Source organism: Brienomyrus brachyistius, chromosome 8 (genome assembly GCF_023856365.1).
Source record: "Brienomyrus brachyistius isolate T26 chromosome 8, BBRACH_0.4, whole genome shotgun sequence".
Taxonomy (NCBI): Eukaryota; Metazoa; Chordata; class Actinopteri; order Osteoglossiformes; family Mormyridae; genus Brienomyrus; species Brienomyrus brachyistius.
Genome location: NC_064540.1, coordinates 9243250 through 9255081, shown reverse-complemented (window position 1 = coordinate 9255081; position 11832 = coordinate 9243250). Strand labels below are relative to the sequence as shown.

The window sequence follows — 11832 nt, the reverse complement described above, 5'->3', positions numbered from 1 at the left end:
CACTAGACATATTGGAGGAATTTGATTGTAAAAAGCCAGTTACTGCCAAACCATTGCCTGTCCTGAATATGTGCACCTAACTTTCTCATTCGATCATTGGGGGGCGCTGCGATATGCAGACATGCACTTTGGCCAATAGTGAAACAGTGTGCCACAACAAAAACTCATCTCTTCTACAGCAACCCCTTCAACAGTTTAGGCAAAATGGATTTTTGCTCATTACAGCACCCCCTACTGGTGGAATGACATCATTGGGGTTGGGTCCTGAGCTCATCATGAGGAAGCCCAATCTCCCAAATTTCGTTTTGAATTATGAAAATGTTGCCCACTTGTGACCTCACCGCCCGTTCGTTGGCTTTATCATCACATTCACTGGACGACAGCAGCCATATCATTTGACTTAGCATAAATATTTGAACAATTTTTGGAGCCAACTCGCGGTAGATAAAACATGCACAATGTGGTGGTGAAACCACACCGAGAAGGACTGAGCAGAAGTTTCTTGAACAACTGGCAGAATATCCAATATGAAGACCTCAACATCAAATGTGTGTATTCAAATTGGGAAGACGCAAGGATTCAAGAAGAGATCAACCGTAGGACAAACAGTTCAGTTATAAGCAAAACTGTACCTTGAAATACGGCGCTATAAGGATGATGGATGGACCGGGTGAAGAGAATTAAATAAAAAAATTCTAAACTGTTCTATGAGCTTCCAGAATTAACGATTACAGAAGGTACATCACACCTACGATGCTCAAAGTGTAATAAACCACACAAGGACCAGAGAAGTTGAAGGTTTTTTTTAGCTTAATTATTTAAATAACCTACAATCAGCAAAGGAAAATTATATAAAATGAAAAGCATTACAGAACAAGCTGGTAAAAACTTGGAGATGGATTAATAAGCTAGCCCCCCCCCCCCACATTTTAAAATCAGAGAGAGTGAAGCTCATGGAGATTTCACATTGATGTACCCGCCTACAAAATAAAAAGCAAGTAAAACCATTAAACACAGGGTTCTCATTTTTTGGCAAAGTTCATATCCCTCATGCTGGTTTCCACAGAAACCCTTTGAGGAAAGATATTTCACAACAGCATATTAAAATAATTTCAAGTAACAGCGATAGGATTTCATCCCTCCCCACAAAGTTGTTAAAAGGTAAAAACCAAAAAGGTCTTTCTCCATAGCAATAACTGACAATCCTATATCATAGGCAATGCACATAAAATTCATCCATTCAAATCTTGCACTCAAGAGTCCCTGATAGAAACTGTAAGACCAAAAATGTAATGCAGTTCACATTGTCTCCAAGAAGCTTATAAAACATCACGCTCACACTTCCTCCTCAGTTCTTCCATCCTGGCCATAAACTGGTTCTTCTCATACAGTCCTGATACAGTTAAGTTAAAAAAAGTCACTCTCACACAGACAAGGGCCCCGCGTCAGACATGTCCCCCACTGGCAAACAAGCTCTTCCTTACTGTTCTCTATTAAAATATAAAATAGACCAATAAAAGATAAAAGCAGGAGTTTAAAAAAAAAAAAAATTTTGAAATACAGTAGGTAGACGACTAGAGGTCAAAGGTCACAAGGGTAGCAGAAGGTCCTTGCAAGGGAGTGGGTGAGGCGGAGCCAGTTTTGGTCAAATAAAGTTTACATCTGCTCCCGGTATCTCACAGGACACTTTACGTGGCCATCAGGAAGCTCCCCCCTCCAGAAGATCGGCAGCCAGCTCCAGTTTCAAATGGACACGCTTCCCGTTATCCCAGCATGATCCCTAAGGTCGCCTCCCATCCAGTCACCTGGGAGATTGCATGATGCCACACACACACAAGTTGAATCTCATTGAACGGAGATCCGAAAGTCGAGCTAAAACTCATAGTCCTCGTCGGCCATGTCGAGGGCCCAGGCGAACTTCTCCCGCTGGGTCTTGTTGTAAATCTTCTCGACGGGCACGTTCCACTTCTTACACCTGGGGGAGGACAAAACACAGCAGCTCCAACAAGGTGAGGTTACATGCCTGACCCCACCCAGCACAAGTGGTAACAGCACATGAGAACAAAGCAGCCAGTCTGACATGGCCGTGGAGGCTGCAGTGATACCAGTGGCCTGAAGATCATGTCAGCACCCCAACCAGGGATATCAACACAGTTCAGCACGCTGAAGGCTGCCAGAGAGTCAGCAAGCACCACACACACAGCTGATAAGCAGAGCCCCACACTAGTGGGAACAGCGCCTTCCACAGGAAGGTACACAGCACTACAGGGTCTTTCAGGAGACCTCTTACCATGCCACCGAGATGCGCGGGTCTAGGTAGTTCAGCTTGGAGGTACCCAGAGCGATCTGCTTGTTCTCCTCACGATCCGTCGCCTGGACCTCCAGTTTCATCAGCTGCTCCTCTATCCTGTGGACAGCTTTCTTCTTGGACTCAACGGCTCTGACGGGGGAGATCAGAGCTGTGGAACCAGAGGCGGTGACCCCCCCCACACACACACCCACGACAGACACTTACTTCCTAGCCTTATCGTCCTGCCGCACCTTAGCATCTGCCTTGGCGCTCTTCAGTTCCCGCTTCGCGTCTGACAGCTGCTGCTTCTTTGCATCAATCTGTGGGCCGTCATGGACGACAGCTCAGATTCACACTCAAGACGGCTCAGTCTGATCACTTTCCATCCCAAATGAGTCCCTTTTGTCAGACACCTTTATCCAAAAGCACTTGGAACTCTCCTAGATCCATCAACTAATCACTAAACCAGTTCCAGCTCACAGCAGAGCTTATTGGGATTTTAACCGACGGCCCCACCTGCCATCACAACCAACTGTTACGCTCTTCACACTCAATTTACCTTGGTCTGCAAGTTTTGCATGGACTTCTCAAAGGTCTTTGGTGGCGCCCTCTGGTGGTTGCACAGGATCGCTACAGCCCGGTTGGCCCGATTGTAGGACAAGATCTTGGCAGCAAGATTCTCCCCCGCTGAAGGTCAAAGTTCGTTCAGTTAATCTCAACATCGTGTACTCGCACTGGCAAGATCTGACGGACCAGATGCTCACACCAGTGTAAAGACCCTCCATCAAGATCTATCAATATTTCTGCCCTCCCCCCACTTCCAAGAATCAAGGCAAACTCACGATTGGTGAGCTGCTCCAGTTGCTGCTGCAGGGTGATGGAGGCGTTGTAGGTACGGAAGACTTTGGCCGTCAGTCCGTCCATCAACTCCTGGAGGTGCTTGTTCAAGATGGAGGTCTAGCAGAAAGGAAGATTCAAAGAGGCGAGTCAGTCATATCACTCTCACAGTGTACGCCATTCTTGCCTCTGGGAATCGTCTACCCAGGAGGTGTGTGGCTCCGCTTACATTGAGGCGGTCGAAGAGGTCATCTTCCGGTTGCTTGTTCTCCTTGAACAACTGGAGATTCTTGAAGACCTGGTGAACGAGCAAAAGCAGGGCGTCCCATCAGACACCACAACTCCGGCTGACGCTACAGTGACCCACTCCTTCGCCCCAAACCCTAATGGCTCCCCCCTACCCCCGGTTGCTCCTTACCCTCTTCTCCACGGGGACCTGGTTGTAATAGCGGATGGAGTCCTTTCCCAGGAAGTCGAACTCCACCACGTACTCTTGGCCGTCCAACTCTGGGTGCAGGTTGATGTGCTCCACCCGCAGCGAGCAGCAGCCCACTGTGTCAGCAGTCTCGCCTTCCTCCTTCTCATTCCCCGCCCTCAAGGCCAGCTAGGGGATAAAAAGCATTTTAAAAAATGCAGAAATTAGCCTGACTGAGCCCTTGGACATTGAGGAAGCATCTGGGCTCATCTCCAGGGGCTGGACTCGCCTTGTCAATGAAGTACAGTGCCACGGAGCGCTGCCGGATCCGCATCTCCTTGGACTTCCAGTCCTCACGGTACTGGTTCCGGATGCGATCCACACACAACTTGAGCCTCCGTGCAGTCTCGTACTTCTGCCAGTCCTTCTCCCCCTGCGACGGCAATGGTGCCGTTTACAAACGCCGTAAGCACACATCTGCACAGGGCCCCTGAGATCTAGGGGAACCCCTAATAGGCACTAAGCTAAATATTAAAATAAACATTCCTTATTTATGAGATGCTGATGTCCTGCTAACCGGCTAGTTTAGTTTAAGAATTGTCTTCAGGTGTCCCAAAATTAGACACACACACACACCTTGATGCGTGAGCTGGGGTTCAGCATGATGTATTTGATGGAGCCCTGGATGTTCTCCGTCCATGACACCAGCCACGTCACCTTGTTGTCATGTCGCACCTCCTTCCACTTGGTTCCTTGGGGAGGTTTGGGGATGGCGGAGTCCCTGGGAGAGGTGGGGATGGTGAAGGCACCGACGCAGATGGGTAATGCCCCTTGAGGAGGCCTAAGACAGAAGGCGACCAGCACCGAACAGCAAGGATAACAACCATGCCCCCCCCCCCACGCTGCTCACTTGCTACAATTGATGATGACATCCTGGGGCCGAACCCGCCGCTTCAGCATGCCCATCTTGGGATGGTCACCGCGGCCGCGGAACAGGCCGGGCGGCTCGATGCGGAAGTTGGCGATACGCTCTTTGTGCCTGTCCATGATGCAGAAGCCATACTCTTGGAGGATCCGCTCGTTCTCCTCCTTGATTTTCTACAGGAAAGTGGCAGAGCAAGAGGGGGATCAGTGAGGCCATAGGTGGGCAAGTCACCTCCTTGCTGGTAGGGATCCTGTTCCTTCAGGCCCACCTGCTTATCCTCTTTGGACATCTGCTTCCTGGCCTCCGACTGAGCCTTGAAGTACTCGCTCATCTCCGTGAAGTCACACTTCTTCAGGTCTGTGAGTTTCGACTTCTCCTCTGAGGTCATTTCCTAAACGTGGTCAAAGAACATGGATGCCGGGGCCTTACTTTCCGGCCGCCGCCTTTCTGCGCGTCATACTGGCTGACTGCTGTAGCCAGACTGTAGCCTGGGGCAGTGGTGGCTTAATGCTTAGGGAAACGCACTCGTAATTGAAAGACTGCAGGTTCGAATCCCCGACCAACAAGGCACCACTAAGGTACCCTAAGCAAGGTTCTTCCCCCTAGCACTGCTCCCCGGGCGCTGAATTAGCTGCCCCCCTGCTGTGTCACATACGGGTTAAATGCAGGGGACACATTTCGTCGTTGCGCAGTGAGCTGTGGTGTGTCAACAATAACAATCACTAAAAATTCTACAACTAACCTACACGCACAGACTCCTCCTCACCTTCCTCCAGTCCTTGAAGAAGTTCTTCCGGAAGACCTCTTTGGTAGTGTACTCATGATCCAGCATCTTGGCAAAGAACGTGGCCACCTCCTCAGTATCGGGGCTCAGCTTCATGCGTTTTCCTTGGAGAAGGAACCAAGGGAGGGTAAAATGGTCAGCAGAGACTCACAGGCATTCACACGGCAAATCATCACTCAGACAGCCCGGTAGATACAACCACCCCAGCAATATCTTCAGAGCAGTGGTACGACTGGTGTCTGGAATTCGGTAGAAGAAAATAGTTCCTACATTAAACTGCTCACTACAAAGTCTGCAGATTATCCTGAGTAACTGGGTAATGATTTCTGGTAAGACGCTGTTGGATTTCTGTAATGTATTTTTTCCACACTTTAATCACCAGAGACAGAATGTCATTCAGTCCTATAATATTTAAGAGAAGCCCGGCGATTCTACAGCCGATCTCTCCAGAACTAGGCAACGCCCAACAGAACAACTTAGGTGGGTTGACAGCACTAAAGCCCTTTAAAAGGCATGTTAAAGTTGGACACAAACACACCCCCAAGGAGAGAAAGACCACTACCATCATAATAGAACTTGACATGGTCAGGGAGAGGCTCGTATAGTGGCGCAAACACGGGGCCCTTATGTTCCAGAAACTTCCACTTCACGCCGTCTGTGTACCTCTCCTCTTCCCACCTGGCCAGGAAAGAGGAGGTCAGGGGAACGTCATGGTGCGTGTGAAAGCAGCACTCGCAGCTGTGCGCCGCGGTACTGTGTGAACAAGGCAGGTTAGGGTTATGCGGCGGGCCAGGCAGCCTCTCCTCCCATCGCACCATTTCCATTTCTCCTCGGGCTCCTTCTTCGCCTTCTTCTTGCCATCACCCACTGCAACCTTATCTTTGGATTTCTTCTTGGGTTTGACATCCTACAAAAAAAAAAACGCAAGATGCACAGGGATGCAGTGCGATCAGCCTTTGCATCATTTGCACAAGAGAGACGGAGCTAACAGGCGTCTCTCGCGCAGATGCACACTCACCTCATCATCCTCTTCCCGCTTCCTCTTCAGCTTCTTGTCATTTTCAACTTTGACCTTCTTGGGTTTGAACTCCGAGCTGTGAAGAGAACAGCCAGCGACTTCAGTCCACATGTTAATCGCGTGCACGTGCGTCTCTCTACGCTGTGTGTGTCCAGAGCTGCCCCACATGAAAGCATCCGTCTGCTAGTGGCTGCCCAACATCTGGCCATACAGAACGAGCAGAAAAGCTATGAAAATGCCACGATTGATGCCAGAAACCACATTACATTACGCCCAAGAGCTAGACACCATTCACAAACCGTAACATTCAAATGAAACTGAAGTTCAGCTACTTTAATTAGCAGGGAGAAGAAACCAAACATTCAGCACATAGTCCAGACACGCCTAGAAGTCGTTATAAAGAAACACCATCCGATTAATAAATGCACTTAGAGAAGCACGGTGCTGTTGGCAGGAGAGCAGTGATGCGCCCAGCAGGGTTATTCAAACAATAAGGGGATTTAAACAGTAAGGATCCAGCTGCGACCCCAAAATACTTCACACGTTGCAGTTATGTGTATGTATGTATGTATGTATGTATGTATGTATGTGTGTGTGTATATACACACTCATACATGACACTTTTTAAATGCTATTTAGCTAAAGTAATCAGTTTCTCTTTCCTCCTTAACGGATATTATTCAAGGAAACAATCAAGCACAGTGTCTACCGCAAGTACTTGGAACTTGTTTTGCCTATTTGAGAATATTAGTACATAACATGCAATGTAAATGTAGGATTCGCTACAAATCAACTGCAACTTTCCTAAAATCTATAAAAACTACATAGAAATACAACTAATAAAATCTAAAACACAATGAAAACTAGAGCAATTGCATTTCAAATAAAAATAACAAAAACTATAGAAGTCTGAGCTACACCAAGCAGTGGTACTTACTCATTGTCACTCCTTTCCCGCTTCACAGCAGGCTTCTCTCGTTTGGGTGAGGAGTAGAAACCGTCATTATCCAGCTCCTCTTTGACATGAGGGGGGCTGGGAGGGGTCAAAGGACAGTGATGACCACAGGGACTGGGGGGGCAGCCACAAACACCGCCGGATACGGCACGTGGATACCGGCTCATCTCAAACCGGGCCGCAGGACGGACCAAACACCCACCTGGCAAAGCCGTTCTGCTTCTGGGGCTTCACATGAAGGTCGGCCGCCTTCAGCTGTAGAGACAGGGGCACAGCGCGGTGAGCACAGGCCACTCAGGGCCTCAAGCCGCAGACACACCCCAGCGTGGTGGATAACTCCGGGCACCCCGCCCCCCATACCCAGACTTTAATTAGCACGCGCTCCAGGGTAACTCCCAGGGCGTGCCTCCTCCACGGAGCTCACCTTCTCCTCCTTCCTCCTCTCTTTGTCCTTGTGTTTTACTCCGTCTTTATCTCTGTGTTTCTTGTCAGACGCTTCCCTGTGCTCACTGGAAGGCAAAGGCCAGGTTTTAGCTGTGGAAGGAGCCAAAATCGAGGCACCAGAGGGAAGTTTCACGGGCCCGAGAGCAGGGCCACCTTCCCCATGCAGGTCCAGGAGCGTGTACACGCTCGCGCAGGCCAGCATGACACAGCAACACTAGGTAAGTATGTGTGCATGTGTATAGGTGTGTGACAACTCAGATGCCAGCCACTGCATTCACACACCAGTAGATGTAGCCCAGTCTGGGCTCAAGTGCGTAAAAAAAGGGGAGGAGCACTAAACACTAAAGCAACATCAAACCCCTTCCAATTCCAGACAGGGTGCTGCATTATACAGCCCCACATAACACGGTCCTAATAGCCCAGAGCCCCTGGGGGCACAAAAAAAGCAGATCAAAGAAAAACGATAAGAGGACAGCGTTCAGACGGCACCTGTTGGCGTGCTTGGACTTCAGCCGCTCCTTGTCTTTCTTGTGGTCCTTGTGCCTGCGCTCCTTGTCTTTCTGTTTCGGTCTGTGGGAGTCTACGGACAGAGTGTGAGGTCAAGGAGCGGGGAATTGGCTCAGCATCGGTCCATCAGTATGCGATCGGTTCAACTTCGTGCCACACAGCTCGGCCATTTTTAAAACCCCATAAAACTGAAATAAATGGCAACGTGTCTAACTACGCCGCTCCCTGCCACACAAGGACGCGGCGTTCACGGCAAACGGAAGGAGTTATTAGTGATTAATTTAAAACAACAATCCTAATAAAGTGTCTAAGGGGCTGAAAGACACACGGCTGAATCTCTTTAAGCCCCTTAGACACTTCAACTCTTATTATTAAATTTTATCACCACTTGGAACCGGAGCCGGCGAAGCAAAGCCGGCAGAAAATGGCGCAGAGACTAAGTCCCGACGCCCAAAAGGCGACTTTGAGCAACGACATACGGGCCCGGGGCTCCGATCGGCGGCCGTCGGAGGCCACGCCGAGAGAAAACGCTTGTGGTCCGACTGGTACCCATACGCGGGGAGAAGCTACAGGCAACCTGGGTCGAATTTAAAGGCTCGCGATCTGAACAAAAGCGGCCGCCGAGACGGGACTTAGACTCCGGGACGCCATATATATGTGGCCGGCACCAAGCCCGGCGGCCGGAGACTCGCCACACTCACCAGCGTTCGCCCAGGATCCGGACTCCACCTGGAAGACATAGCAGACGGCGGAAGTTAGCGGGTCGGACCCGAACAGAGCCCAGAACCCCGTTCCCGGGAGCAGTAAACTTTTCCCCCGGCTTCCCAGTAACCTACAGAAAGGCATTTTTTACGCGGATCTCTGCTACGGAACCACTGGTAAGCGAGTGGTGCCGTCACCGATTCACGTGGAGTGAGCGGCACTGCAGGCGATACCTATCCGAACCGTCTCCATACACTGTACACGTTACTTTTTAAAGCCACGCCGGGCTCCGAAACGCCGGCCGGAATGCCGGGCCATTTAGGACATTTACCTGGGCATCGCTGTGCAGGTGATCGCCGCTCATTTCACAGGCTGCTTATCCGATAAAAATGAAGCGTGGACCGGAACCCAGCCGAGCCGAGCCGATTCTACCGGCAGATCGAACGGACCAGGAAGCGTCGGGACAGCAGGAGACCCAGTCCCGCTTTTCGGATACTGCGCATGTGCGCGCTCTTTAAAAAGGGGCGAGCCGGCGCCCCCTAGCGACGGTCGGGGACTTACAGCCACGTGAGGTCGAAGAGCATCGGCCCTGACTCGCACACCCTGTACCTTAATTTTAAACATTTGATTGTTACAGGTTTGTTTCTTTTTTTTTCTCCTATGTCCCTCCGTAGGTTTCCAACTGCTCTGTAAAGTAAAACAAAACATTCTTGACAATTTGATATTTGCGCTATATATTTATTGAGAAATATCCGATTGCGTATCCTGTTATGGCACTAAAAGAAAAACATACGTCATTGTCATACCATTTACTTCCAGCTGCTTGTCCAATAACCTATAGGCACTCACAGTAAATGCGTCAGTTAATTATAGTGTGCAGTTATATCAATTTCGTATATACTAGGATTTTTTTCTATTTAAATTTTATCTCGCATGTATATTGGCCGGTCGTGATCCAATTTATAAATTCTTAGTGGTCGTCTACACGCGTCCTTTAGCTGTATGTACCGGTCGCGTTGGGTTTGAATCTTTGATGACGGGGTTGGGTCCCATGGGCGTCATAATGAGTGGAGGAGTCGGAGGTTCCGTGCAGGGGAGTTGGGGGGGGTCTTCTTTACCCCCCACCCCAAGAAGCAGACCTTTGTATTTGAATTGTGTCCTGCCCCAAATATCAAACTGTCTCCTACGCGTCTTGTACCCACACTCGATCCTAACAAACAGACCCACACCATTATTCTTTCATCCATCTTTGGTATCCTCTTATCCAGTAGAGGGCAGCAGTGAGCCAAGACTCTATCCCAGGAAGCGTGGGGTAGCAGATGGGGGAAACGCTTCCTTGGATGTCATTAATTCAGTCTTCCGTAATTTCAGATGTCATATAAATAGTGTATCATGGGAATTAAATAGCTTATAATTACAGCCATGAAGACCGTAATTTTCTGTGCTATTACGTGACAGAACCAGCAGTCTTTGGAAACAGCACATTCAGTATTACCTCAGCTCCTGCAAAATGGAAGTGACTCACTGGGACATCACACCGGCTGGATGGAGACTGTTGACAGCCCACGGCCTACTGCGCCGGACGGACAACGTGCCTAGTAGGTGAAGTGTGAGCAAACTTCTGCTGCGTTTCACCGCCTGCACGATTGCCTGTCTGTCCTGATTATATTAGCCAGAGAGCAGCGTAGTTGGTGACTTTTGCCGTTTCAGAAGACGGCCGTACTTTTGTACCTTTCTCAGATGAATGGGATATTAGTTGTACAATGTGGCAAGATTTTTCATAATGCCTCTCTCTCGCTTATGTGTGTGACCGTTGCCCCCCAGGGAACCTTAAAATGACAGAAACGGCAAAGCTTTCCCCCCGAGACATGACACAGCCTTTCGTTTGAGGAAGCTGGGCTCCCAGTGAAGCGTGCGCTGTGAAGGTAACATGCGAATCGCTGTCACAGGTGCCATCATAGCCCAACAATACGTAGCTCAGCAGAAAATGTCAGATGCTGTCGCTTTAGATTTTTGTGAGTTTTCATTTAGAACTTCTTCGTTCATCGTAGCTAAGGCGTGAGGCGGTGCCCCATGTTAGTGGTTCTCAAACTTTTTTGCACCCAATTTTTTACCATGCTAGCTCAGTCATGGCCCTATATCAAGTACAGCTTTAACTTAACGCTATGATCAAGCACACAGTGCAATCGGCCAGGTACGCTAATCAATGCCTTTTCGCGCAAATGTAATTGGATAAACCAGTGAATTTTAAATTAAGTATCGGTGGTTTGGCTTCTTGGATCGGTTGATTGCTCACTAATTTTACACTAAGCATTTTCCAGACCCAAGACCCATTTATATAGGTTAATTCTAGGACTGCGAAATCTGATCGTGGATCAGCATAAGAGTTTGCTGGTTTTAAAATGCTTACATTTCTGCCTCCTTTCAGAACTTTGGTCAGACCAAATTTGGGTTGTGACCCATGGGTTGAGAATCGCTGCTCCTGCTCTGCAGCGCTTGTGAGGGTTACACTCTCAGGGTGTCTGAGAGCACTTCACAAAGAGTGTACCCATCACCTGGCCAAGGTCAGCGAGCCCTCAGGGCTGGACCGTGTGAAGGGTAAATTTGCTCAAGTCTCATAAGCAGTGAGGTCGAATGAGAACATTAACACCAGTGGATTCCTCCAAGAAGTGGATCTGCCATTTCTGAGGATCTGTGGTCCAACTGCAGTGGCCTGGAGGCCTTCTGGTTCCTGGTGATGCCCCAGAGGGGCTGCTTTACCTTGTCAGTCATACGGATGCCGTCATCCTCCAGGTATTATGATCATCTCCAATGCACTGGGTCTTTTCATACTATGTCCAAAATATTTTTCTTCCCTTTTCTCTACCCACTTTTAATTCAGGGTCTCAGGGGAGTCCAAAGCCTACTGTCAAGGCTATGGGCACAAGGCAGAAGAATTATTTTAGTCTGGTTATT

The 11832-nt window shown here is 49.1% G+C and overlaps 1 protein-coding gene across 1 annotated transcript; it reads right to left on the bottom strand.

The window, feature by feature from the left end:
• Nucleotides 1–788: 788 nt before the first annotated feature.
• LOC125747140 (DNA topoisomerase 1-like) lies at nt 789–9385 on the bottom strand. The gene is made up of 21 exons (XM_049021982.1): nt 9209–9385; nt 8877–8904; nt 8158–8248; nt 7649–7733; nt 7427–7479; nt 7207–7302; nt 6270–6345; nt 6067–6158; nt 5814–5929; nt 5234–5355; nt 4736–4858; nt 4453–4640; nt 4179–4323; nt 3832–3975; nt 3546–3731; nt 3357–3425; nt 3133–3247; nt 2850–2977; nt 2516–2610; nt 2291–2440; nt 789–1975 (listed from the first exon to the last, which is right to left on the bottom strand). Exons 1-21 carry the CDS (start codon nt 9239–9241, stop codon nt 1873–1875), a joined length of 2238 nt encoding a protein of 745 aa, XP_048877939.1. The 5' UTR covers nt 9242–9385; the 3' UTR covers nt 789–1872.
• Between the last annotated feature and the right edge of the window lie 2447 nt (nt 9386–11832).